The sequence below is a fragment of the Onychostruthus taczanowskii genome, unplaced genomic scaffold (assembly GCF_017590055.1).
Source record: "Onychostruthus taczanowskii isolate IOZ18803 unplaced genomic scaffold, ASM1759005v1 scaffold53, whole genome shotgun sequence".
Taxonomy (NCBI): Eukaryota; Metazoa; Chordata; class Aves; order Passeriformes; family Passeridae; genus Onychostruthus; species Onychostruthus taczanowskii.
The window spans coordinates 1,578,056-1,605,634 of record NW_024502902.1 but is presented as its reverse complement, the minus strand read 5'-3'; the positions used below and the strand labels follow the sequence as shown (position 1 = coordinate 1,605,634).

At 47.2% G+C, this 27,579-nt stretch overlaps 1 protein-coding gene across 9 annotated transcripts in view; it reads left to right on the top strand.

Annotated features, from left to right (window-relative positions):
* Positions 1-19,921, top strand: part of ZC3H7B (zinc finger CCCH-type containing 7B) — a 47,102-nt gene extending 27,181 nt beyond the window's left edge. For all 9 annotated transcript variants that reach the window (XM_041416981.1, XM_041416974.1, XM_041416980.1 and 6 more), the window contains exons 16-23: positions 59-240; positions 3,749-3,834; positions 9,222-9,355; positions 10,937-11,042; positions 12,112-12,220; positions 13,870-14,003; positions 14,797-14,960; positions 15,720-19,921. In XM_041416981.1, the coding sequence (XP_041272915.1) occupies positions 59-240; positions 3,749-3,834; positions 9,222-9,355; positions 10,937-11,042; positions 12,112-12,220; positions 13,870-14,003; positions 14,797-14,960; positions 15,720-15,912 (1,108 nt within the window). In that variant the 3' untranslated portion in view covers positions 15,913-19,921. The remainder of the gene's footprint in view (positions 1-58; positions 241-3,748; positions 3,835-9,221; positions 9,356-10,936; positions 11,043-12,111; positions 12,221-13,869; positions 14,004-14,796; positions 14,961-15,719) is intronic.
* The last annotated feature ends 7,658 nt before the right edge of the window (positions 19,922-27,579 follow it).

Sequence of the window (27,579 nt, the reverse complement as noted above, 5' to 3'; positions counted from 1 at the left end):
ATATGTAAGTAGGAGGTGGCGAGGGTGTGATCCCCTGGTGCTTTGTATTTTTCTGCAGGTGTCTGGTCCACATTGTGCGTTCCACCTCCCTGAAATATTCCAAGATCCGTCAGTTCCAGGAGCACTTCCAGTTCGACGTGTGCCGACATGAGGTGCGTTACGGCTGCCTGCGTGAGGACAGCTGCCACTTTGCTCACAGTTTCATTGAGCTCAAGGTCTGGCTGCTGCAGCAATATTCAGGTGAGTGTGACTTGGCTGGTGTTGTGTTCACCTGAGTTTCTTCCAGTGTGTACCCAGGGCGAGTTGAGAGGGAAAGAAGGTGATTTGGGACTGCTGAGAAAGTGTCACTCGTTCCTGCATATTGCTTACTCTGCCCTCAGGGACACAAAAGAGATGACTGTGAGGTGATTTGGCCCTTGTCCATTTACAGGAACAGGGCTAATATAATTTGCAGACCAGAAAGCCTTTCCCTTGGGACCAGCTGAATAAATTAAAATTATAATTAGGTAGATAGAGCTGAATCCCAAGAGCTGTTTGGTGCTTAGATCTTGTGCAAATAGCAGCTGGACCCCTGAGCGAACATGTCTTGCAGTGAGAATGGCAGCGCAAGTGACAAAGCAGTTGGTTATATAAAGAAGGCTGTGAATCTCCAGTTTCTCAAAACAAATTCACCAACAGCAGGAAATTGCAAGATACTTGGTGTTTCCTAAAAAGCTTTTGATGACATGCCTCAGGAGAGGGTTTTACAGAGATTATACTCAGGGAAATCACATAGCGACACTGCCACTTTGAGTCCTGTCTCTTTTTCTCTGTCTGATACATTGGAGGTTTTCTCTGACTGCTGTCCTGTTGGCTGTGTAGGTATTAGTCCACACACAGTGCTACCTACATGTTTTTTCACCACAGGGTCTCATTTAGTGCAACACCCAGCCTGGTAATGGGAGTACTTCAGAACTGAAACACATTATGGATGTTTCTCGTCATTCTTTGATGTCATAACTGATGTTCAGTGCAGTCCTTGGCCTTGGCTTCAGCTCATGAGGGACAGTGATGAACAAATAGCACACTGTGGCAAATGCCATCTTTAATCTTTCTGTTTGCCCTCATTTTCTTGTGGCCTCAGGAGATTAAAAAATTACAGCTCTGGAGTTTCTAAGACAGCACATTGCCTGTGAATCATGGGCCACCATTGCTGCCCTACATGCTTGTGATACTGCTCATTGTACTCTGGGCACTCTAATATTCAAGTACCTTGCTTTTATCCCCATCCCAAGGTTGGTTTATTTTAGTTGTTTTGGTCAGGTTTTGTTACTTGAAAACCTTTCTTCCTTCCCTCTGTGTTCCTTCCTCTTCATCCTGCAGAAGAAATAAACTGATTTTTTTTTTTCTTCTTTCCTTCTTTATTTGAAGAAATTATTTCAAAGGGAAAGTTGAGGAGATGAAACAAGCCATGAGTTAAGCTGCAGAGTTGATCATTAAGCCTTGTGCTTAATGATCCACCTTTTCCAATGATAGGGGAGACATTATCTTGTGGGCTTTTTTTCTGCAGGGCTGTATATATGAGCCTGCTTTCCTTGTTAGTTTGCCTCTCTCAAATGTAGCCTTCATTATGGAAACCGAGATTAAAGGTAGTTGTTGCCATTCTCTGGGAATGATTCCTGCTTTGGAGCAGGAAGTTTCATTTGGACACTATTTGCTTGGCAAGAATAGGAAGAGGGCAGCTTACATTTGAAACACTTTACAGCCATTTGAGCATTTACAGAGCTTTTGGCTATGTTCATGGGGATAAAGGATTGTATTAGTGGAGTAAAGGTTCCCAAGATCTGAAAATTGGACAGGCGGGACTGTTTTCTTGTTCACTGTGGCTTTTCACAGGCATCTCTTGCTATCTTCTTCCACCAGTGGTAATAACAGACTCTTTGTCTTCACTAATGATATTGCAAAAGATGCAGAAATATTATAAGTAATCAACACATGGGCCTTTTTCTTTGTGATGGGTCATGCTTTGAAAAGCTGGTAGATTGGAAACCATCCTTTCACATTTGTGAGGGTTTTTCTTTCCCAACCACCACATTTCTAGACTGTTGAAAGAGTTGAGAATTCTAGAACTGGAAAAAGGCAGTCACAAGAACTACGTTTGAAATTCAGTCTTCTGACAAGACCTGTATATGCTTCTCCCTTTGGTTCTGCACCCCAAGGATCACAGGTGTGCAGAAAGGAGAAGGTAGGAGCTGCTTCAGCCCTGTTCCTGCCAGGTCCAGTGCAGCATGTTAACTTTTTGTTGTTGTTTCCCCAGCTTTAGAGTTTTTGTCTCCAAAATACAAATCATCATTGTGTCTTAGCCTGGAATACTTGGGCATGGAAGAGAGAGTTGCAATTTTTCTAACTCTATGTCATTTCTTCTGGGATTAATGGTTAAGAGGTAGAATATTCACCAACAGCTCTGATCTGTGAGCAATACCAGTTATGCAGTAGCTGCCATTTTAAAGACCTGAGCAAATGTTCTTGAAAAATGAGTCTTCTGAGTGCTTTTCATCCTGTTCAAGTCCTGTGCAAATGGCAGTATGGTGCCTGATGGGGACATGAACAGCCAAAATCACAGACAGAAAAACTGAGGTCAGGAATGCTGTGACTTACCCAAGCTACACACAGCCTAAGCTGAGATGAAAACTTTGTTTGGTGGCCCTTAAGTTCTGGAATGTGCTGTCTCCCAGATCAGTGATTGTGTTTATGTAATACTCCTGGGGAACAGCTCACTTCAGTAATAAAAGCTATAGGCATCAGCAAAGCAATCAAATTTGCAATGTCTGTGTCCTGGGGATGCTGCATCAAGGCCATCCTCAGCACCCCCCTTGCAATCAGCTGCCTGTGCAAGATATTTGCATCAGTTTCTTTTGGCAGCTGTTTTGGGTCTTTAGAGCACTTAATAACTTGAATGCCCATCTAGCTGGCTGGTGCTAACAGAGGCTGTTCCCTCACCACTTGAGCTGGTCAGGAGCTAATTCCTTAGATAAGGTCTGACCAATCCTTTTTCTTGTTGTCTGATGTTGTATTTCTGATATCTGAGACCTTGCAGATCTTTCCTTGCTGGTTATTTACTAGCAGCTGTTCCTTGGTTAGTTTTGCACTGCTGGTCTTTCCTTGCTGCCTTGGTTGTGCTTGGTGTCTATTTGTGTTGAATTTCAACATTCCTCTTTGCCTATGGGGAGCCCTCTCAACTTGAAGGTGTAACAGGCTAATTAATCCCAGCAGGTAATAGGTGAGACTTCTGGGGTCTTGGAAATGCTAGATGTCTCAGTGGGTCTCTTCCAAGCTAGAAGCAAAAACTTCATGTACAGTAGATCAATAGTAACAAAGCATTGCCTTTAGGACCTTGGTAGAATCTGCTGATATGGGGGTCGGGGACAGCCTTGGTCAACCTCTTGAGCCTTGTGAAGAATTATTTGCTTTAGAAGCAGCACCTGGGTCCTTTGCAGACTGCCTGAGTAGAAAGCCAAGTCTGAACAAGTCCAGGAGACCGAATTCTTCTTTTGTTTGGCTTGTGTAGAGAGGAACTTCCTCAGCAAGGGATTAGACATATTCTGTGGTGGATTCTGCCACAACTCAGTCCTGACATTACCGGGGATATTGTTGGGAGCTGACAGCTACTCAGGGATTACTAAGCCCAAAATAAAAAGTCCTGCAACACCTCCTTTTCTTCTCTTGGCCAAAGGAGTGTAGCTCAGTTCTGTCTCATTTTTGTTCCCAGGAATGACCCATGAAGATATCGTGCAGGAGTCTAAGAAGTACTGGCAGCAGATGGAGGCACATGCCAGCAAACCAGCCAACAGCGTGGTAAGTAAGGTCCACCGAGGGCTTGGAGACAGATATTGCTCCCAACGGTTCCAGCCCTTTCTCTCTTTTCCTCCCACTGTTGTGCCTGACAGGTCCCAGGCAGACCAGGCTGGCCATTGAGGTGGAGGAGAGCTGAGAGCTTTCCTGGTTGCAGTGCTAGTGTTGAGCTTTGTGCCTTGCTTTGCAGTGTTATTATCTGCTCCCTGCTAGGGTGAAGCCTCCAGGTCACTGAGGGCAACACACATGAGAATGTTGTTTCCTGTGACACCCTTCCTGGTGAAACTGGGAGGTTTTGGGGCAGTGGTCACAAAGTGGGGACCAAATGTGTCCTGCTGCCCTTTAGTGGCCAAAGGGCAGTAGAGCATTTGAAGGATTTCTAAGGAATGACTCATGATGTATAGGACTGATCTAAATGCAGGAGTGGGTGGAACTGGCAGCCCAGGTGCTGACAGAGATCTTAGTGGTGCTTCACCAGGAGGAGGCTGGGAGCTTTGACTTACATTTTTGCCACCAGTCTCTCAGTGTGGAGGGCTGAACCCTCCAGCACTGCCAAGAGTGTACCAGGGTAGTGTGAGAGGCATTAGAAGCAAAGGGCTTTTCTTTGTTTACTTTCCTCCTTCTTGTTGGCTGTGGGCAGTGCTGTCTTATCATTTTTTTAATCCCAGAGGGAATTTCTGTACTGTAGGAGCAGAGCCCACCCAGTGAGGACAATTCACAGCCCAGTCCTGAAGCTGAACTAAAGCAGTTTTTGCCATTAGAACAGGACAATGGTGAGGAAAGTGTGTAAATCCTTTTTGTTCCCATTTGACAGCTTTCTTTAACCTTGGCAAACCTGAGCTTGCCATCCCTTGGCCTGTGCCTTACTGTCTGAGCAAGAGTGTTTCACTTTTGTGTGGGATCTGTCACCCAGGAGTTCCTCTGCAGAGACCAGTGCCAAGTGCAGTCTGTGAGCACCCTGTGGAGTAGGTCTTTTACAGGAGAGGAATCTGAGTCACTCATGTGATGTTTAGCTGCTGTTTTTTGTCTTGGTTGTGTGCCATCAGAAGTGTTCTGAAGGCTGTAGGGCACTGATGCTGGGGAAGCATCTGTGGGAAGGTCTGGTGGGCATAGCTTAGCCTAACAGAAAAGATGCAGGTGATTGCACTGACTCTTGCAGTGGGCTCTGTGTCCCCCTGTGCACTGGTTATGCTGCATGAGTTGGATTCATCTTCAAGGGGATGCTCAGCAATAAACCTGTGCAGCTGTTATGGTCTGAAATGGTTGGAGGAGAGGAATGGGAAGCAGCAGTCCAGAATAACCAAGAAACACCACGGTCTATAGTTCCCAGAACTGTCTGACTTGCTTAAGGAATATTTTCTAAACTCTCAGGAAGCTGAGCAGGACAAGTTTCTTTCTACATCCTGTATTATATGAGAAGTGGATGATCTGAATGGTCCCTGCAACCAGAGCTGGCTGTGATCTCTTTCTGCGTGGTGCGGGGACAGAGGCAGTGGCCTGCATCTCCACATGGAAGGAAACTAAATGTGAATTTGCAGCAGTTTGTGACAGCTGTTGGATTTATATCAGCAATCCCTGCTCCATATGTGCCTTGCCATGAGAGCACAGTCCAGAGATTGGTTCTGTCCTGCGTGCTGTGAATTTACCTGCATTTTCCTGAAAGCTCTGTCTTGCCATTCTCTGTGCAAAATGAGGGGATTAAAAAAAAAGATAAATGGACAGCTGTTTTCCTGTAAGCCTTGCAGCTTCAAATTCACCTTTGTCTGGAGGTGCTGTTGCTAGAAGAATAAGCTGTACAGCAGGTATGGTCAGAGCATGTCCTCTGAAGCACATGGGATCTGGATGCTAAGTGAGGGTTCCATTTCTGGATGCTGGGGCTTGCAAGGGGCAGAGGATCAGGAAAGGAAATGCCAGAGCCTGCTAGATCAGGAGATAGGTAGAAAGCTACAGTTTCTGGGCCCTGTGGGCAGTGCTAGGGCTAATGCCCAGTGGCAAAGTCTGACTGTGGCCCATAAATGCCTGTGACAGAGTTGGACTGCACCCACAACCCTTGCAGGGTGCAGAGGCAAAGCAGCAGCCGTGTTGGTGCGGTGAGAAAGTGCCTACCAGCAGCACCACCAGCTGTGTGTAAGGATTGGCAGCCTGGCACTGGCACTGTGCAGGGAGGCAGTCAAGTCAGTCAGATGTGTGTGTTTGCAGTGGCACACCATGGCTTTGGCAACAGCACGTCCTCAGCCAGAGGGCTGTGCTTTGGGATGAGACTCGGGCTTGCTGCCGAAGGCCCTGCGGGCGGGACTAGCTATCTGTTGAGAGATGTTTACTTTTGCCATTGTTTTCTCCTGTCCAAGCAGGCTAACGTGACTCAGAGTTTTCTCATTGTCCTTCCAGCTTTCAAAGTTGGCTGCCTGGCAAAGACAACTTCCCAGGAGTGCTGTAAAAACAGACCCCTCCTTCCCACCATCCCGTGTGATCCACTCTCACTCCAGTTCCCTCTGGTCAGCGGAAGCAAAGTCGCTGTGGGAGATTTTGCTGCAGTTTTGTCACAGCTGCCAGCTGGACTCAGCACCCAGGGCTGTCCAGTTGTGGAGAAAAGAGGCAGGCAGCATGCAGGGGCCCAGTAGCTGTGACAGTGAAGGTCAGGAGGCTTAGCAAAAAATAAAAAATGAAGATACGCTGTTTGCCAAGCACCTGCCCGGAATCTTGCACTTGGCTCCACAAATTTGGCCTCACAGCAGCTGCTGTAGGAGTAAACCCAGTGGCCACAGATTGAAGAGCCAGTCAACAGCAGGAGGGGCTGTTGTAGGGAGCTGGGTGTCCTCTCATCACATCCCAGCAAATTGAGGGGTTGTAGCGCTCATTTTTTCTGGTTTTCAAAGCTGCTTTGTTTTTATTACCCTAGCCAGCACCAGAACCCCCATGAAAGCTCATCCCAGAATTATCAATTTAAGCATAGAGAGGAAAAATGTCTCCATTAAGGAGTCCTTGCACCTAAGTACTGCTCACTCAGTTAGGTGGCTGAGTAACCTGGGCTCCTCATATAGTCCCCTGAGGTATGTAGCTCCTCCAGAGAACATTTCAGTATTGCTGAGAGGAGTTCCTGAAGCTGGGAGACATGAATGGCCGTGCAGGGTCTGTTGCTTTCTGCAGAGCCTGAAGTGGAGAGCAATCGTGCCAGAGACTTGTATTTATTTGGTTGCCATGGTGCTTAGCTAGCACTATATTCTCTGGCTTCATAGCAAGGGGTGGTGCCATAGCCCAAGGCACTTTTGCTTGGCTTAGTCTGCTAGAGCCTCATGTGATATAATTTCCACACTGTTGGTTATCAGCAGCCTGCCAGGTATGTGTCTTGCCTTTACAAATACAGTCATGTAGCATTAACAGGAGCCACTTTGAATTTTTGCTTGGCTCCTAATCCCCTGGGAGCACACATGCCCACTGGATTGACCAGCAGATTGCATGACTCAGATGAAGAAATGCACAGGGCTTCTTTTGGTTAAGACTTTGTGGAAAAAGCAGCCCAGATTACCAGAACTACCTGAGAGATATTTTCTTTCTCTCTGATCTCTTGTCTCTTCTGCAGACACTCAGTGTTTAGTTTTGCTGGGTCAGTAGGTTTGAGCAAAGCTTCCTGGCTGTGCTGAGAGGTATGTCACCAGGAGGATAGCATGGGATTGATAAAAGAGAATGCTAGCAGTGCCATTTTGTTACCATAGGCCTATAGGTTTGATGGGTCAGTAGTGAGTGGTAGTGGAATTTCCTTTGAAGACCAAGTGGAGATTAAAGCTACTGTTCAAAGGCCACATATCTGAGAGGGAGGCACCTTACTGCCTTTCATGGTAGCCCAAATCCCAACTCTGCTCATCTCACAGCCAGCTGCTTTGATGTGTTCTTGGTGGTCACCAGCACAGGTGACAGCTGACAGAAAGTGATGAACGAGTCATGTGCTGAGAGCCACCAGAAAGGTCATTCTCCCAGAAGAGAGACTACCCTCTTTCAAAAGAGATTATCTCTTTCAAAAGAGATGCTGGTTCTCTGGGAGGGTCCTTTTGCTGGGACATCAGAGAGCTGATGGCCTCATGTATGCAGCACAGGTGAGGTCAGCTCCCCAGTCAGCTTTCACAGTGACAGAGGACCCTTTACATGTCAGCTCTGGTTCTCCAGAAGACTATGTCTGGAGGATGCAGTGGTAGTTGATAGCTGATGTGGCCTCTCCTGGGAAATACTTTGATTCTGTGCTGCCTGTGCTTGCTGTTTCCCCTTAACCTAGGGATGCAGCCAGGCTCCATTCTGCTGCTAATCAATTGCTGGCAGAAACCTGCTCTTCAGGGACTCAGCTTGCATGTCTGGTTATTGTGAGATGCTCAGGGTTAAAGTCAAGGCATGGCAGGTGGAACGGGCTGCTGATGTGGCTGACAGTCAGAGAATTGTTTTGCTGGTGCATGACCTTTGTGCTTCATGGCCAGCTCGATGACCAGGGTGTTCTCTTGTACTCTCACATACTCCCGTGCTGAGGGCCACTGGCATCCAGTCGGGTTTGCTTTTTGGTTCGGAAATGAACTGGAGACACCAGCCTCGTGTTCTTCCAGTGGTGATACAGAATGCAAACAGTTTTCCAGAGATTTGCTCAGAAACCATGAGGCACCAGTGATATGAGATTACCTCCTTTTCTTTTCCTTCTCCACAGTCTGTAAATCATAATCCCAAACTAGCCTTTTCAGGTGGGGTGGGGGCAACAAGTGCAATGGCTGAGAAGATAAGAAATATGTGCATTGTACCTCTGTCCAGAGACTGTGATTTAACTGCTTGTGAAAGTCCGTGCAGAGGAACTGTGAGAGATAGAAACCTATCCAGAAAAGGCTTGGAAGGATATCAACAAGAGGACCCAGCTCTGACTTTATTGTCAAATGTTGGGTGTGACACAAGGTTCTTGGTCCAAAAGCAGGAGTTTTGTGTCCTGCATTGTGTTATGGTCCAGCTTCCTCCCAAGGGGCCTCTCTCGGCTGCGTGACCAAGCACTCTCCACAGGCAGAGTGGGACATGGATTGCCCTCTCTGCAGGGAAGTGGGCATTAAGCTCGGGGGTAAGTCTCACAGAGCTTGTCTGTGCACGAAGGTACACTGCAGGGGTTTCACAGCCAGGCCTGGTCAGTGCTGGAAGCTGCCAGGCTGTCTGTGCTTTTGGCCAGATGTCAAAGCCCAGGAAATCATGCTGAAGCAAGCAGTGGTTTTGCTCCTGTCTGGTATCTCGTCGGGCCACCGGCTAACATTGGCGAAGGAGAGCTGATTGAATCTGGCTTGTTGCTGGCACACAGGCGTGCAGGAAGCTGCCAGAATCTCTGTGGCAGGTTTGGGGGTGCATTTTGCCTCTGTTCACCTGGTTCTTTTCCCCAGGCTTCTCCCCGGAATCCCACGTCAAGCACCTTTGACCTCCAGATGAAATTTGTGTGTGGCCAGTGCTGGAGGAACGGGCAGCTGGTGGAGCCAGATAAAGACCTCAAGTACTGTAGTGCCAAAGCCCCCCACTGGTGAGCAATTCAACCTTCCCTTTCCTCTACCCCTCTTCAAGGGCAGGAATTTTTCATCCTGTCTTCTCCAGGGCTTCATTTGGCATCTTTGGAAGAGTCTGTAAGGTTTTCTAGAAGCCTCTCACTGTTCGGGGTGTTTGTCACTATAGCAGGCATTGCAGATAGCTGTTTTCCAGCTTCCTTCTCTCTTTACTGTGGGTATTTGCTGCCAGCATCGTGCAGACTGTTAATCCTGGCACAGGCAGTCCAGCTCCTACAATTCCCTTTTTTTCCAGTTCCTACAATTTCTTCTTACAAAGGCCACTAACAGAGTTCTCCTCTGCACATGTTTATACACTTACCTGTTTGCAGATGTCTGTCAGGTCACGATTAGAAATTATTCAAGATACTCTGCTTCCTTTTAAATTAGTTTCCCATGGCTCTTTCATTGCTTTGGTTGCTCCTCTGTGATGCATGCCATGTCTGTTTGTACTTCTTGACTCCTTGGGGCCCATGAGAATGTTTGGTGTGATAGAAGCATTGAATCCTAGAACAGTTTGGATTGGGAGAGACCTTTAAAGGTCTTCTAATCCAGCCATCCTGCAATGAGCAGGCACCTCTTCAACTAGATCAGGTTTCTCAGCCCGACCTTGAATGTTTCCAGGGATGAGGCATCCACCACCTCTCTGGGTTGTGCCAGTGTTTCAACACCCTCATCATAAAAGATTCCTTCTTTATATCTTGTCTGAATCTACCCTTTTTTAGTTTCAAGACAGTACCCCTTATCAAAACACTATAGGCCCCACTAAAAAAATTTGTTGCCATCTGTCTTGTAATCCCCCTAGGAGAGAAATATTGGCTGGGAAGTCACTGTTTGGTCATGGAAACTGTGGCCTGTCTCACCCAGGCAGCCTGCAGGGATAGGATGGAAGAGTTTATAGAACTTGTCTTCCCATAACACAAGCCACAAAGGCACAGTCCAGCTTAATATTGTAAATGTAAGACTTTTGTTGAAGAAGAGACAGAAGCAGCAGTTTCTGGAGGAAGTAAGCAGGTGAGGATTGTTTCTTGGGATAGGAAAAATAGCACCTCTTTATGCAGCTGCTGACTAGAGCTGGGGTTTTTGCTCAGGGTATCTCCTGGTGATCCCTTGCTGGAGCTACAGGAGAATAAATACTTCCTGGCACTGTTCATAAAGTAGTGCTTGTAATGACTTGCATTTCTATTGCACCTTTCAAGCTGAAAATATTCCCAAGTGTTCTTCATGGATCTGATTGCACAAGAATTGGCTGTGTCAAAGGATGGAATGCAGCTCTTTAATAATCTGTGGTGATGCCATGTGAGATTTGGGGAAAATTTTTGTGGCTTTATGAGAAGTGGTACCCCAGGAAATAGGTAACATTTACAGGGAGAAGTCCTCCTAAAATAGCCTTCTTGTGGCTTCTCCATCACAGATGTGCATGTCTAGGAACCACCAGATAGGGCAGGGACAAGCTGGACAGGAGGATCTGCTCATCTCTCAGTGTTTAAGGGTCTCTGAGGTAAAGAACCCTTGTTCTGCTCTTTCTTAATGTCTCTCTTGATTTATTCTCTCTTCTTCAGCTGGACGAAGGAACGCCGTGTCCTGCTGGTGATGTCCAAAGCTAAGAAGAAGTGGGTGTCAGTCCGACCGCTGCCTTCCATCCGTAACTTCCCACAGCAATATGATGTAAGCCCCACGCCCAGCATGGCCAGCTGCCCCATCCCTTTCCCTTTCCCTTCCACCAAGGTGCAGTGTTTTAAGGGCTGCTCCCTTGAAGACTTGTCAGGGAGGCAAGCACATGATGGTTGAGATGGGAGGTAAGAACAGACTGATGGCAGCAGAATACATCCAGCAAAAGGATGGAGCAGAAGAAGGAGCAGGGCCCATTTAAACCACTCTGTGCACAAATGAGAGTTTCCAGTGTTGTTGCTAATGCATAGCAAGAGCTGTTAATGCATCTCTGGCTGGCACAGGGTTTGGGAATGAAATTTAAGACTCCCCTTAGGTCAGGGTTTCTCAATGTGGGTGAGAGGCAAGACGCTTGGGAGAAGCCTATCCCTGCCTTTGCTGTGACTGTGCACTATAGATTGTGAAACTTGCTCACAATGCCTTTTGAAAGTAAAACTAAGAACTCAGCTAAAAAGCCATGTGCTGTGAGGAAAATTACAGATATCCTGCCTCCAACCCCAGCCCCAAATGTCGTTATAGAGAGTTTCTTCCTCTCCTCTCTTTTTTCCCTGAAAGGAGAGAACTGCTTCCCCCTACCCTATGGTAGGTTCTCCTTTTGTGCCAGGACAGGGGGAGAAGAGATGATCAGTAAATATGATGTTTAGAAAGTTTCACATTTTCTCTGGCAATGATGCTGTTGGTAGTAGCTGTGTGTGTGCACCAATGTGGTCTAAGCAATCTGTAAGGCCACTCTTCACCCACTCAGAGATGGCTGGAGAATGAGTCACCTTTGGGGACCAGCAGCTTCATCAGCAGGAAACACTATTGGGTCAATCCAGGATGCTCCCTGCTGTTGCCCTGTATCTGCACCTGGTCACCTATGGAAATGGCAGCAGGTGCTGAACTGCCTGTGTGTTTGTGTCATCAAGAGACTGAGGAAAAGAATCATGAGTTAATGATATATAAAGTGTCCTGTTTGCAACCTCTCCTGTGCAATTTAATGCCCCAGCTGGTTATCAAACCCACTTTCCCCTCTAGCAAGGACTGATTGTGCAGATGCTAAATTTTTCTCTCTGTCTTTTAACAGTTGTGTATCCATGCACAGAATGGCAGGAAGTGCCAGTATGTGGGCAACTGCTCCTTTGCCCACAGCCCTGAGGAGAGGGACATGTGGACCTTCATGAAGGAAAATAAAAGTGAGTGGGGGAAATGTGGGCCAGAGAGTTTGGGGAGAGGGAAGAGGACATTTGGACATCTGGAGGGTCTGTTAAGACATATTCTTGACAACAGAGATGGAGCTGGACAAGGCTGCTGCCATGAGTTTATGTGGGATTATGGGTCAGGTCTGTCTACAGCTGCTCTTTTCATAAATGGGCATGTATCTCTTGAGTCCCTTGCTGTGGGACTAGTCCACAATAGTTTTATGTCTTACATTGCTTCACTGCTGCCCTCTCTTTCTGCATCATCCCTTTAGAATCAACCCTGTACTGTCCCTCCAGTTGCCTGTAATGTCCCAGGCCTGGCTTTATATGGAGCTCTGCCAAAGCACCAGTCCTGGCCTGTAGCTGTTCCTGTATCTTTCTTGTCTGTCTTCGATCTGCCTTGGCTGTCTTACCTATTTCTGCTCATGTTCCTTGATCTTGGGCTGTGGCACTCCCTGCTCATGGCATTGTGTTCCAAGGGGTGGAGTTGAGATCCTGAATGAGGACATTGCAGGGTGGTGCCTTTGTGGAGGAACTTGTCTGTATTTAATTCTGCAGGCTTTTGGGTGATAGTTGGGGATTGCCCATATCCTGGACAGCCTGCTCTGTGGCAGAAATCCTTGCTTATTCAGATCAACACGAGGCTGGGGGAAAGGGGCTGCTGTCCAGGTGCTCACCTGCCTCTGTTGGAGCTGCTGGAAAGCCTGAAGGATTTCAGGCCTGCCCTGAGTTTTTTTGGTTCTGTGGAGGGTCCTTCTCTCTGCTGTGCCAAACTGTTACTTGTTGCAGTTCAAAGCATGTCATTGCTGGGCCTTTAAAGCACATCAGACCAGTCTGGATGTGTTTACTCAAGCACAAAGGTGAATCTTCAAACAACGGCATTGTCTCGGTTTGGGGGAGTTTGCATTCATTATCCCCAGTTACCTCAAGTTCCTCAATTACTCATTTAGCAAGGAGTAAATCACTAATACATCACACTTAGAGCATCATATCGATATCTGCAAACATTTATGTTTCCATAGCCTCTCTCAGGAGCTGATCTTGCAAAGGCAGATGTCTAGTTAAAGCTTCCACCTCAAATTTCCCTTTCCCACAAGTATGTTGAGTGGCTTTTAAATCAAAAGCCATGAAATACATTGACTGCAGTTCTCTGGGCAGGTTTTGAACTTAGAGCAAGCTATCATTAGGTCTTCCTCCCCTCTGCAGTGCTTCCTGTGGCCAGCTTGCCTCTAAGCTTGGGCTTAGAGGGAAGAGATGGATCTGAAACCAGCCCTGCCTTAGCTTCCTGGATGGGATGTCTCCTGAGGTCAAGTAGAATCAGGCTTCTTGCAGAATCATCTTGTGGGGTGAATTCCAAGGAGATCTTGCAGCACTTTGCCACCTTTCTGAAAAGTTTGTGTGGCTGTTGTCACAGCTGGCCCTGGACTGATAGAAGACACCCCCTGTGCCAGGTGGTGTGCTGTGAATTTGCTCCTCTCCCCCGGGGTCTTATCTGAGGAGGTGACATGGGGCACAGGCCCTCAGTCTGGTGCTGCTGCACAGTCAAGGGGAGGGAAGGACTGCCCCCGCGGTTGTCCTTTTCTCATAGTTTGTGGATAGGGTGGGAGGTTTTTAGAGTGGCTTCATGTGTCATCTTTGTACAGTACTAGATATGCAGCAGACCTATGACATGTGGCTAAAGAAACACAATCCTGGGAAGCCTGGAGAGGGAACACCACTCACCTCGCGAGAAGGGGAGAAACAGATCCAGATGCCCACTGACTATGCAGACATCATGGTAATAAGCTGATCTCTTGTCCTTCATTCCTCCTCCTCCTCCTCCTCCCCAGTGCTGCCAGCTTGCCTCTCTCCTGTGCTCCAGGTGTGCTAGCAGGGACTTCATTGCTCTAGTGGAACAGAGCCTGTATTAATGTAGATTTAAGGGACAGCTTGGAGCAGCACAGCAGGGGCAGCAGAGCTAAAGTGGGAAGAGATCGACCTGGGGTCACCAAGGCTCTACAATGGCTTTTCTGTTAATCCCCAAGTCATTAGGAGTCTGCCTTAGGTTCCCTTTAGCATGGGCTCAGCCTCTCTCCAGGGTTCCTGCCTGCTCCTGGGCAAGCTGGCAAAACCATTGCAGGTCAGAAGAGGGAGAAGCTTGGAGAAGAGCTGGCACAGAAGCCTTGGAAAACTAGATGCAGATGTTTCCTTATGCCATGGGTGATACTGATGTAAGGGTCTGTGCTGCTGAAGAGTCCTGCATTGCCTGTGAACCTGGGGACCTTGCAGTGAGACCCCACTGGGGCCATCAGCAGGGACAGGGGCACCATGTCAATGAACTGAGCTGCCCTGTCCCCTGAGCCTGTTTGAGCCATAGACAAACTCTGACAGGGCATCTCCTCTGTTCCCCTTTAGTGTCAGCACAGTTCCCTAAAGATTATATGGCAGAGAAGTGTGGGTAGTCGTAGACTGAGTGGACCTTCCAGGATGCTCTGGAAGGAGAGGGGGAGAGGCAGTGCCAGCATAGGGAAGGCCAGTGCATGTGAATGTTATTGCACTGACTGATCCTTTTCCCTGTCTGCACCGCTTAGATGGGCTACCACTGTTGGCTCTGTGGGAAAAACAGCAACAGCAAGAAGCAATGGCAGCAGCACATCCAGTCGGAGAAGCACAAGGAGAAGGTCTTCACCTCAGACAGTGACTCCAGCTGCTGGAGCTACCGCTTCCCCATGGGCGAATTCCGGCTCTGCGAGAGGTACCATTATCTCACCTCCCCCCTGTGCCACTGCTGCAGGGACAGGGGAACAGGCCCAGGGCCTCTGTCATCCCTCCTCATCCTCTCACAGAGTTCTTGGAGACTTCTGCATGGAGGAGTGGGATGAGATGACAGGTTTGCGTGACAGTGAGGCTGCTGTTGGATGACAGAGGTGCTCAGCCACAATACTGAGGGATAAAAACGCATTCCTGAGCATGTGTCTTTAGAAAAGGAGAGCTTCCTGTCTGCACCTGTGCTCTTCATAGCCAGGATGCTCTCAGCTCTCAGGCTGCTGAGCAGCCTCCTTGGCCCACTGCTTGGGGGAATCCCCAGTGCCTTATTAAATGGTTTGAATGTCTCACGCCCTCTGAATCAGCACCTTAGGGTGCCTTCAGAAAGCTTGTGATGGTTAAAAATGCCACTTTGGTTAGCAAGAAGGTTCTTTTCTTTCATGCTGGTTACCTGGCATTTCCTCTCTTGTGCATTATTTTTTCCTCATCCCTGCTGGTCCAGTTCCAGCTCACATTTTTTTGTGCACTTGACTAAATCCCCTTGTAGCCACTTCTGGTTTTGCTGCTCTGTTTTTTTCCCAGCCTTGATCTCTTTCCCACCTGCACATGGGTTTGCAGGACAATCAGCTCACCCTTAAAAAGGAGAGTTCACAGCATGTTTCAGTGGGTCCCGATCAAGTATCCCAGAGAGAGAGCTCAAAGCCCTGTACTGGGGGTGCCCTCCTGACTGCGCTCCTTGTGCTGGCAGGTTCCAGAAGAACAAGACCTGTCCTGAGGGAGAGGAGTGTCGCTATGCCCATGGGCAGGACGAGCTGACAGAGTGGCTAGACCGGAGGGAAGTGCTGAAACAGAAACTGGCCAAAGCTCGCAAGGACATGCTGCTCTGCCCCAGGGATGACGACTTCGGGAAATACAACTTCCTATTGCGGGATGACGTATAGTGTGAGCTGGGGGGAGTCTGTCAGCTGCAGAAACACGGGGTGGGTTTTCTGAATGGCGGTAGCAGGGAGAGCGAGATCTCTGTCTCGCAGAGAACTTTTTCTTTTCTTTTGTTTTAAGATTATGAGACAATGATTTATTAGTGAATGGATTTGTGAATTTGATTCTCGTTGGCCAGCGACACCACGCTCACTGAGTTTGTGATCCATCTTCTCTCTCTTCTTTCTCCCAAATTCTCCTTCCACTTCATCTTTTTGTTTTCACTGTCCTTCATTCAAAGGAATTAATTCAGTCTGTACTGGGCTGCAAATCAGAGAATTTCTCCTTCTGTCATTCTTCTGTCTTTCAATTCAGAGTATGACTGCAGAGGTCTGGAGGACAGAGCCGAGAGAGAGGGACAGAAAAGTTGTGGATGCCCCATCCCTGGTACTGGTCAAGACCAGGTTGGATAGAGCTCTTAGCAATGTGGTCTAGTGGAAGGTGTCCTTCTAAATGACAGGGGGATTGAAACTAAATGATCTTATGGTCCCTTCCAGCCCAGACTGTTCTATGATTTTATGAAATCTGGTGAAAAGGTGACCATGAATTTCGTATGTTCCTTTTCTCAGTGCTGCAGACTAAGCGTCACTTACTCTGCTGCAGCCCTCTTGCTCTTCTGGGAGTTTTGTACCAGAAGGAGTTGTGGTGCAAAGAAGGAAAACCACTAGATTTGGCTTAAGAGATCTAGGCTTATGCTCTAGCTGTCTGTATTGCCCTGAGGCATCAACTGGTGCTGAGGAGGATAACAGCTGTGTGGTATAAGGAGCGCAAAGTAAAAGGAGCAAAGTAATGAAACTGCTTGCAGCAGCAGGAACCAGGTTGTAGGTGACTGTAATCAGAAAGCAAGTTGGTGACTTCTCATTAGAAGTCTTTTTTAGTGCGTGGCAGGTGTTCAGGGCAGATAGCTTGGGTTTGTTTTTTTGGCTGGTGTGACTGGTGCAAGTAAAACAGAACCCATCTAGGAGGTGTAGCGGAATCTGTGATGCAGTGTGTGTCACTGAGTCCACACAGCAGTATCAGTCAGGAGGGAGGTGGTCACCAAAAGGAGCCTGTGTTTCTGTGTTGCCTTGTGTCCTGAAGAGAGGGAGGGAGGGAGGTAATGATGTTCTTTCTCACTCTTTAAATGGCATGTGTTTCTGGTTACTTAGAGCTGCATTTTTCCCTGCACTGCCAGAAGAACTGGGTGGGGACCCATTTAAAAGGACACCATTGCGCAGCACAGGAAACGTTAAGCTAATGGGAATCCAGCTGGAAGCGCTTACCAGTACCAGAGGTCCAGCCCCCTCCTCCTCAGAGCCAGAGCAGGGAGCTCGCGGATGCACAGTGCAACCAGGATGCAACCCAGAGCAGGGACAGTGGTGGAGGAGTGGCACAGCAGGACCCAGCCACGGTCTGCTCTTGTGCTGCCTGATGTGTGCTTTGATGAGTAACCAGTAATGCTGAACTCTGGGACAGAAGTTTTGCTTTTAGAAGGGGCAGCAGTGAGAAGCGGTGCTGCTCCGCATGCCAGCCTTGTCCTTTCTGTCAGTCTCATCCTGTAAGCAGTAAACATGCTCCCTGTTCTGAGCTTCCCTCTCCTTCTCTCTTCTGCAGTCCAGCTGTGCTCTGCAGTTTTGCATGCATGGATGGCACCATCCAATCAAACACAAACACATCTCCCTCCCAGCCTTTGTCAGGGATGCCTTTTTCATACAGGTTCTCCTGGGACAGCAGTCTAGGAGCCCTTGGGGCTGGTAGGGCTGTATCCATGGTAAATACAATCTGGCCATGAACTGCTTGGTGTCTTAGCATTGCTGCATCCTCCCATTCCTCTCTGCTCCCATATCCTTGGGGTTCAAAGCTTCAGAAGAGATGGGATGTGGAAATCGGGAGACGTGGAGATGGTGTGGGGCAGCTGTCACCTTTCTAAACCAGCCTTCAGGAGGGTGCTTCAGCTCCACTGGGACAGTTAGGGTCCAGTTATGGAGCAGAGTGCTGGAATCTTTCCAGAGATGCAGTGTGCTCTAAGTAAACTGAATGCACTTCTGCACTTAGAATCATTAAGTTGAAAAAGACCTCAAAGATCATCAAGTCCAGTTGTTAACCTGGCACTGCCAAGTCCCAGACTAAACCGTGTCCCAAAGTGCCACATCTACATGTATTTTTAAATACCTCTGGGGATGGGGACTCGGCCTCTTTCCTGGGCAACTTAACCACTTTTCTGCTAAGTTGTTTTTCCTCTCCCTTAAAATATGGATGGTAGTCTCTGGTTTGCTATGAGCAATATCAGACATGGCAGTTTTTGAGTGGTCAGGTGCTGTATTTTCTCCTCTGTTCTTTGTGGTAGCTACAGTACCTTCTCCTGGTCATCCTTGTGCTCAAGTGGTCCAGCTTTTAGAGATGGGAGGAGACAGGCATCAGCTCCTGGGTTATCTTCTTCTGCTCATCTTGGGCAGAGATGCCAAGGAAGGAAATCTGGATTGGGGGACACTGGAATGTGTTTTTTATTTTTAAAACAAACCTTCATCTCCAGTGTGACTCTAGCGTTCGCTGAGCCGTGATTTCTCATGTAACCTAAACAAGCTACAGAGTGGGTCACTGTCCCTTCTCCCCGTCTCTGCAATGAGAGCTGAGCTGCTCAGTGGGGCTTCAGAGGTTCGGGCTGGGGCCGAGATGGGGAGAGGGTGAGGTGAGGTGAGGGAGGCCCACAGTCATGGGGTTTGCATCAAGTGTCTCTTTGTTTTCCCTGATATGATAACCTGGTCTGTGGTGTTGCAGTACTTCGTCACCAGACTTGTTTTAGTGTGTATATATGTGACCCTTCCCATGAAGCATATATACACAGGTATTAAATATATCGCTCTATATAATATTATATGTGTGTGGTATCGAAGGAATCTTTTAAATGAGGGTAAAGGCAAAGGACTCAGGCCAGGAAACGCAGCATCTCCAGTTTAATTATGAAGCCTTGTATTTGGGATAGGGAAAGGGAAATAAGAAAAGAGGGGAGGGTTTTATATAGATAGGTATAAACTTTGAGATGGGACAGATTTCCCTGTTCACATTTTTGAAACCCTTTAGGATGTCCTTGCAGTCCCATCTCAGTTAGAGAGTATTATACTGCTAACTAGTGAGTAAAGTTTTAATATAAGGCTTTGCTTATATTATTTAAAGGGACATTGTGAAAGGCAGGAAGTTTCACACTTGACTTCCCAGGCTTGCTTTATCAGGCCAAGAGGGTTTTCTTCAGCACATTATGTGCTCTCAGCAGAAATGCTCAGTGCTCACAACTCTACAGCAGATAAACCACAAATTGTAGAGGCTGCTTTAGTGGTGTGTTCAAAAGACCCTGTGATAACTCTCTCTTCTTTATTTGTGTGAGAGAAGAAGAAGAAAATTCTGCAGCACAGAACCAAATTCGAGGGTTTTTAACAAAGAAAGTGATGTTTTAATTTTATAACATTAGAAGAAAATCTCATAATCTGTAAAATAACCACTGACATTCACACAGAGCAGAAACTTACTAAATGCTGAAGAACTTAGTGAAAATCTTTTCCCAAATTCCTTGGTAGGGGTAGGGATTTAGGTGACACTGGCATTGGAGTTAACCAGGCCTTTACAGGGAGAAGTAAAAAAAAACCCAACAAAACAACAACCAACAAAAGATACCCTACTTAGCTTGTATGAAACTGTATGTCAAAAATTGATGGGTTTTAGCAAGTGAAAGGAAAAGATAGCAAGGGGATGCTGCAGTTCTGAGCTGGGTAGTAATGATTTTGAGTCCTTTAATATGTCTTCATGTTAATATAATTTAAGAATACCACGCTTTACTATTAAAAAGAACTTAGTATCTTTCATAAGGTCTAGTATCAGGATAAATATGTAGATGTTTTAACAACATTTTTGTTTTTGTTCTTAAATAAAGAAAGAAAAACCAAACTTGCTTCTTTTAGCCTTTGTAATAGAAAATAAAAGTGTGCACTTTAAACCCTCTCTGGATCCAGAGTGTGTTTGTGTTTTTCAAACAGCCTGCAAAGGATTTTAGCTTGCTTTTGCATTTCCCTGCTATGAGAAGGGAAGAGGGGAGCACGTCAAGCATTGGACCAGGGGGGCTTTCTCCCATCTTTAAGTATAATCTGCTACTCTTCTTGCTGAGTGGAAAATTGCCTTTGTGCGTATTAACAGTTGATGCAGTTCTTCATCAGACACACAGTTCTAGTGAACTTTAGGTGTATTTAAGATGTTTTTCCTTCTCCCTAGTGCCAAGAATCCATGTGCTCTGCATTAACACATAGTTTCAGGTGTTTGGGTAACCTGTGTTTTGAAACCTCCAGTAATCGGGTAAACACATTCATCTAGAGATTCTTCTGTGTAGGCTGCTCTGTCCAACTGGGTTGGCCAGTTCTTTTGCCTGGCAGTGTGCACCCTGCTAGGTGCACGTGTCCTTAGCCCTACTCACCGAGTCGCACACAGCTCAGGCCATGGGAAGCATCTGTGCACTTACTTTCCTCCTAGAAATGATGCTGTGTGAGGAAACTGCACTGGGGGAAGGGGCCTGTGTGAAAACATTCATTAATAAACCCAGCTTCTTTATTTTTTGAATCCATCATGATGCAGATTAATCTAGAATTCTTGATAAAATCAAAACTGGAGATGAAGTCACGGGGGTCCCGTGGATATGCCCTGTTACTGCTGTATAAACTGGTAGTGACCAGAAGGTCATATCCAGGAAGGCCTGAAGAGACAAGATTTGTCACACATTTCCTTGATGTGCCTTCATACAGACATAAGAACTCATGTCCTTGTGATCAAAGAAGAGGCCTGAACACATTCTTGTAGTGCAGGGGGAATGCGGAGCTGTGTACACTTCCAAGGTGCATCAGTTGAGTACATACAATGTGAGAGACATTAGTTTTACATTCCAAAGATTGTTGACGCCATGCTGGCAAGAGTTGAGGTTAGCTTTTCCAGTACAATTGAAAGCAAAATTGTCAAATTGTGAGACAGACAAAGCACCAGGAGAAAAACACCTGTTCTCCTTGCGGGTTTGAGCCTCAGCTGTAAACTGGTGTTTCTTCACTGAAATAAACTTGTATTTTGGAGAGGAAGAAAAGGAGTGGTGATTTCAGTTATCAGATCTTCCTAGGAACTTCAGCAGATACAAAGACAAGGCAGAGACCCAGGTCAGCCAGGAAAAATCCAGGTTCTGTGGAAGATTTAGAGGAGCAGGGTAGAAACCTCTGAGAGGTGGGAGGAGGGCTTTGTACTGAAGAGTTAATGCCATCACACAGCAGCCTGTGAGAGGGAGTTTGCTGCAGATGAGAATCCCAAGCAATCCTGTAATGGAGTCTGCCTACCACACTATAGAGAAACATTTCTGGGCAGTGATAGCAGATGATGCAAATGCTGTCATCTTCATTGTGTTTGCTGCTGCCATTGCAACCAGGAACAGGGTCATGTTGTGTAGTGTCCTGTGCACAGTGAGCAGCAGAGAGTTCCTGACATGCGTGAGCTGGGGAGGTGTGTTCGTCACTGCCTGGGCACAGAGGATGTAACTATGTAGGGCAGCTGGGGGGAAAAACATGGGCCTGAAAGCAACAAGCTAAATAGTAAAAGAGGCCTGGGTGGGAGTGACTAGTTGGAGGGAAGTGGAGGAGGAAAGGCTGTGGGCACACTGGCTGAAGCACACAGCTGTTTGATATGTGGTGGAGGAAGGCACTGAACAGACTGGGTTGGATGCTGTGGGATGGCCATGGGCAGAGGTCCTGTGGACACACAGCTATTGGGGCTCCCTGGAAAGCTCCAGGCTCTGGTTAGGAGCTGAGCCATGTCTCATTCAGCCTCACCTTTTTCTTCCCAGGATGGGAGTGGATAGGACAGGACCTGTCCATTCCACATAACTTCTCTCCCATCCCAGATTGATTATCACCTCTTGTTTGTGTGTGGTTCTTGCTCCAGGCAAGAGCAGTGTGTGCTGGTGCCACTGGGACAGAAGTGGTGTTTCCTGAAAACAGCTCCAGGTGCAGCAAAGACAAGAACAGGGACCAGACCAGATGACAGCTCCAGCTGACTCATTTCCCACCACAACAGTCCTGTCCCTGGCAGCTCCCAAGACTGCCCCTTTCAGGAATGCTCATATCTGCAGTTTATCTTGTGGATGGCAGTGCCCCAGAAAACTACTACTTGTTCCAGAGAGCCTTAGGAGGCACAAACATAGCAGAGACCCCATAAATAGGGTCATTCATAACCATTTGAATTAATCCTCCAAAAAAATTACATTTACCTAGGGGTGGGATAGAAGTCTCTAAAGCTAGATGCCGGAGTAGATTTGGCTTGCCTTTGAATTGGAAAAGCACTGGGCTCTGGAGGTGCTCTTTGGCATATTTCCTTTGTTCTCAGTGGATTTCCTATGTCTGCCTTAGCTGTGGGCTTCCAATAGTGCTGCAGCCCTCCAGGCAGATGTTTGGGAAGGATGAAGAGCTGCATACTTTTGCTAATTGAATCCCAAGGCATGTGACCCTGTCTGTACCCCAGCAAAGCTCTGAGGCAGAGAGGGAAAGTCCTGCTTTCATGGGAGTGAGATGGCCTCAGTTTTCCTCAGCAAAATTGCTTGAGAATAACTGCAACACAGCTGGGCATTGCCCCTGGGAGTTGTGGTGGGGATTCAATACAGCAGCAGCGTTCCAAAAGAAGCTCTAGGCAGACTGGAGATTCTCCTATTTGAGACCATTCATGTCTTGGTTTTGGGGTATCAGTGGCAAAACTGTCAAAGCCTTTAGCCAAAACTGTCAAAGCCTTTAGCCAAAACTGTCAAAGCCTTTTTAAGGGTCATTTGTTTTCTTTCAGCCCACATGCCTTCCCCAGGCTCAGCTGACTCCTGTATCTTTCTGTCAAGCTCAGACACCTTGTGCTACAATGCTGCAGGATCCCTGCTCTTGCTGGGGACCATGTTGTCCTTAGCACATGTGAGAGGAGGAGATGGCTGATAGACAGCCTAGGTCCTTACAGACAGCCTTGGTTTTGAGAGAGAAGCAGCCACAGGAATGTGTCTCTTGCTGTCCCACCCAATGATCTCCCATGGCCCAACATCACAGACCTTGGATTTCCCCATCCTGATTTCAGCCCCTCGGTTTATTGCTGCTCTTGGCACCTCCTGGACTCTGCCTCCTGCCAAGGCTTGTTCCAAGAGCTCCCAAAGCTGTCTCTGTCCAGACTGTCAGAGTGTTTTCAGAGCAGGGAAATGCAAAAAGGCAGCTCTAGGTGTCCTTCCTGCTCAGGACAGTACAACTTCTGGTGATCCCAAGACCCTTTCTCACGTTTTCTCCCTGCCTAGCACCTAGTTTTCTGGCAAATGGCACCTCACAAGGAAAGCCACGTGCAGAGAAGCAGAGCTGTGGTGAGCCCAGCTGCCATGTAAGCACCTCAAGAAGGGGGAGATGTCTTGGCAGGGGTGGTGGGGAAGCAAAGCTCATTAACCTTTTGGCACTCGTTTTGGGGAATTAGTTTTTAGAAATTCTTTTGCCTCAGGCAGGAGGTGCAGGCACTTCCTTCCACTGAAGTTCACTGATTGGCTGGGAGATCCCAGTGCTGCTCCTCCACACAGGGAAACAGGCAGGCACATTTGTACACATACATAGGAACATGTATGCATGCCATACCCTGCTGGGGAAGGAAGCCCTTTCAGAGGTAGGAAGGGAGCTCTGAGGAGTGAGGCATCTGTGTCACATGTTGCTACCATCAAAAGTACCCAAAGGGTTGCATGCTCATGTTGCAGACACCAGGCAGGGTCTTTAGCCAAAACAGAGCCCTAGTCCCACTTTTCCCACACCCTCCCATTACTCCTCTTCATTACTCCTTCTCTCACCTCCTTTTCCTCAAAGTAAGCTGCTGTGGATGCTGACACCCCTGTGGTCTGGCCACAGCCTTCCCTGCTGCTGCTGCTCTGGGTATTCCTGCAGCTCCATGGATGTTTGTTGGCACTAGCAGCATCTCAACCCAGAAGAAGACGAGTTTCTGGGATGTGGTGCAAGTGTCCTTTCAGAATGGCCATGGTGAAACTCAGCCTGCAGGCCTCTGCCAAGGTGAGAAAAATTCCTTACCAAGCCAAATGTACCACACAAATAAATATTAAGCCTGGAAGCTGTAAGAGGAATGTACAATTGTCCTAGGAACTAGTACAAGAACAAAAATTTGTACAGATGTCTGTAAAGAAGCAGTGATTGACCCCTGGCAAAGTGTTTGCTTGGATAAAAGAAAGAGGAAACCACTTACCAAGCTGGGTTTGGTGCAAGAATCAAACCCTGTGGGCCTGGAGCCTCCACACAGACTTTGAGAAGTAGGCTTGATTTGTGGGATGTACAGCAGAAGATGTCTCATGTGAGGTACAGAAATTTCCAAGTAAATGCTGCACTGCCAATGTGAATGGTCTTGGGTGACTGAAAGAAATGGAGGGAAAAAAGGAAAATAGTCTTACTTCAAGAACAGCAGAATTTGCAAATCTTCTAAATGTTTTTATCCTTTTTTCCAGATTCACTTCAGGGGAATGTCATCTTGTATGCCACCACAAAGTCACTTCAGTACTGCTGGCTCCTGCCTGTCCCTTGTCACTGCCAGTGATCATACAGAACACATTACACCAGGCCCCAGATCATACAGAACACACAACAGCAGGTTTTATCTCTTGGGAGGCATTGATTTGACTCTCCTCTTCCTAGCTTGCTTATCTTTTAAACAGTATAAGATATTTAAATGTATTTATCCCTTTGCCAAAGTGGGTAGCATGCTCTGGGGATGGATGGATGGATGGATGGATGGATGGATGGATGGATGGATGGATGGACGGACGGATAATATTGTTGCATAAGCTTTGTGTCCTTAGAAAATAAGATAAAAAGGTTTTATTTTCTAAGAGGACACATTCCATTAGATTACCAAGCCAAACTTTCACCTTATTGGTGGAAGCTGAGATGAAAGCAATTAGTAATAATAACCACTAATGCCTTTTTTGGTCAAATGTCATTGCTGCTGCTGGGTTACCATCAGCTGTGCTTTCAGACACACCTGAGGAACAATTAAATTCCCTTTTGTAGTGGTGGCCTCATAAATCCACGAGCAGCCAGGTGCCACCACCAAGGACAAGACCCACAGCAATAATCTGCAGGAGTTCCTGACTGAGGAGGCACACAGGTGGGGCACTGGCTCTTCTTTTGGGTCTGAGGGAGGCTGTGAGACACTGGCAGGAGTGGAAACAGGGGAAGGGCTGCTCCAGAAGCACTGTGAAAGTGGCCCTGTGGAGGAGTTGAGGAAATACTCCTGGGGGTGAAGGAAAGATGGCAACTTGGACCCATGAACAGAGAGCCCCTTTACCCAGCTTCTTAATGAGCAGGGTTGTATCAGAGGTCTGAATGTCTGAAAAGATTCCTCAGGGTCTCAAACTGCCAGCAAGGCTGTACCTATGAGTAACACCTCAGCAGTGTTGCTCTACAGTTCACTTTGGGCCCGATGGCACACCTCTCTAGAGAGATCCCATTAGAGACAGAAGTAGAATCAGAGGTTTTAGAAGAGACATTTACATGCTTTGGTGTCAGCAGAAGCACCTGAACACTGCAGGAAGGCAAAGAGGTCAGGAGAAGGAAGGTACAAGGATTGGTTACTCAATAAAAAAGAACAATTCTTTCGAATAAAAATGTAAAAGGAAAGAGAATATGGACCAAGGCAAATGCTGAAGAACCCACTATCCTCCCCTCAGGACTGCTGAACACACTCCTTGGGCAAATGTGCAAAGAGGTTCAGCCAGCACAGCTGGGTGGTGTGGGCAGCTGCCCAAGAGACCTGCAGAAAATACAGTGAAGTTAGCCCTGGTGTCTGCCAGTTAAATTGGTGTTCCTGGAGTCTGGCCTTTGCCATCACGTTAGGTGCCTCCTTTTGTGTGCCATCCACTTAGGGCCAGTATAAGTTGACTATGTCTGGTTGAGTCTGTGAGAAAATGTGCTGTTAAGGGCTGACTGGGCATCTGAGTGATGGCTGGAGCAGAGCTGCCAGCACCTCCACTAAAATGGGATCACAAAAACAATAAAAACATACCTGATCTGACAACAGTGCAGCCAGCACAAGTGATGCAATCTGTGGCCATGCCTGCATCTTTCCAGAGACAACATTTCAACTTCCTTCACTAAAGCAGCTCAAATGCTCTGCTCTCCTTGGCAGGGACATGGGGGCAGACAGACATTCCCTACTGCTATGACTCTAATCCATAGTATATTTTCTGACTCCCTGGGGCTTGAAGACAGGGTGGTGTTGATGCTTCCAGCTAGTGATGTTACCCAAGCTCTTCTGGTGGGCAGGAGCTCATTGTTCTGGGATTCTGAATCAAGAGGGACATACAGTATTGGTAGGAGACTGTGGCATGGCAAACACTAGATGAGATGTACATCTCATCACTCTCAGACCTCTAGATAAAAAATTAGAGATGTCCATTGCAGGCTAATAATTCAAACTGCTAAGAGACAATTTAGATTATCTTTAAGGTACTTTCCAACTCAAACCATTTCATGATTCTATGAATTTTCTTTGAATTAATGCCTTCATTTTCTGAAGCCATAAATGTCAGTCAGTTGCTGCAGCAGTGGCTGTGAAGTTCTTGGGTCCCTCCAGACATGTGGTCAGATGTTCAGCTTTCATAACAAGTTTGAGCCTGGGACAAAATCAGGGGGTCCAGCTGCACCTGGCACTGGACAGCTACCATGTTCCCAGTGACTTTCCCCTGCCAGCTGTGATAAGAAGCAAAACTAGGCACATATGACAGTAGCTATCCCAAACATCCATGATGCCTGGCATGACTGGATGGCCTGGAAGATTTCAGGTGAGGACATGGATCTCCTGGCTGGCAGGCTGTGCTCCAGGAAGGAGAGATGTGATCGTGTCTCTTGCTTACAGGAGCCAGAATGCACTGACCACCTGCAGACTCTGCTGTTCCAGCTTTGGGTGGTGGAGAACACTGTAACAGCCCAGGTTCTCCCTGAATGGCTTCACCACTGATGGTTATGACTGGCTCAAACTCTGAAGAGGTTGTATCATAATTACAAATTCTACTAAATTAACTATTGTGTGATTTCTGAGCCTGATTAGATTGGGATCTAGATCACGAGTCTTCTCCAGCTAAACTCAAATTCTCAACTACCCAACCTGGCTAGGTAATTCCTTCTTTTTGGTTTCTACTGGGTTAAACCAAATGCATTTCCTTATGGAACCAAACACCATGCCTGATTTTGCTGGGCTGTGTCCAATTGCTGTGGCTCACAGACCAGTGCAGGAATACCTGGTTTCTACCAACCCGCACTGGCACTCTAAGGCTGAGCCTGGCAAAACGGACAGGAACAAACTGAGAAATGAAGGCACTTCTGTTGAAATACCACACTCACCAAAAGAAAAGAGCACAGCAGATGTAAGATGCTACTTCCCACACCAGGTTCTGAAAAAGAGGATCAGACCTTTATCCTCCTGTATCCAGTCCTTTTCTCCATGCTAAAAATTTCACTGACAGGAGAAGAGGGGCTTTGTGTGCTCAAGATCTTACTTAACCAGCTGTTGCCAGGGTATTTGCAGGGTTCATGAACTCTCTTCCCGTACATCACTGCTCTAAGAGGAGGCAG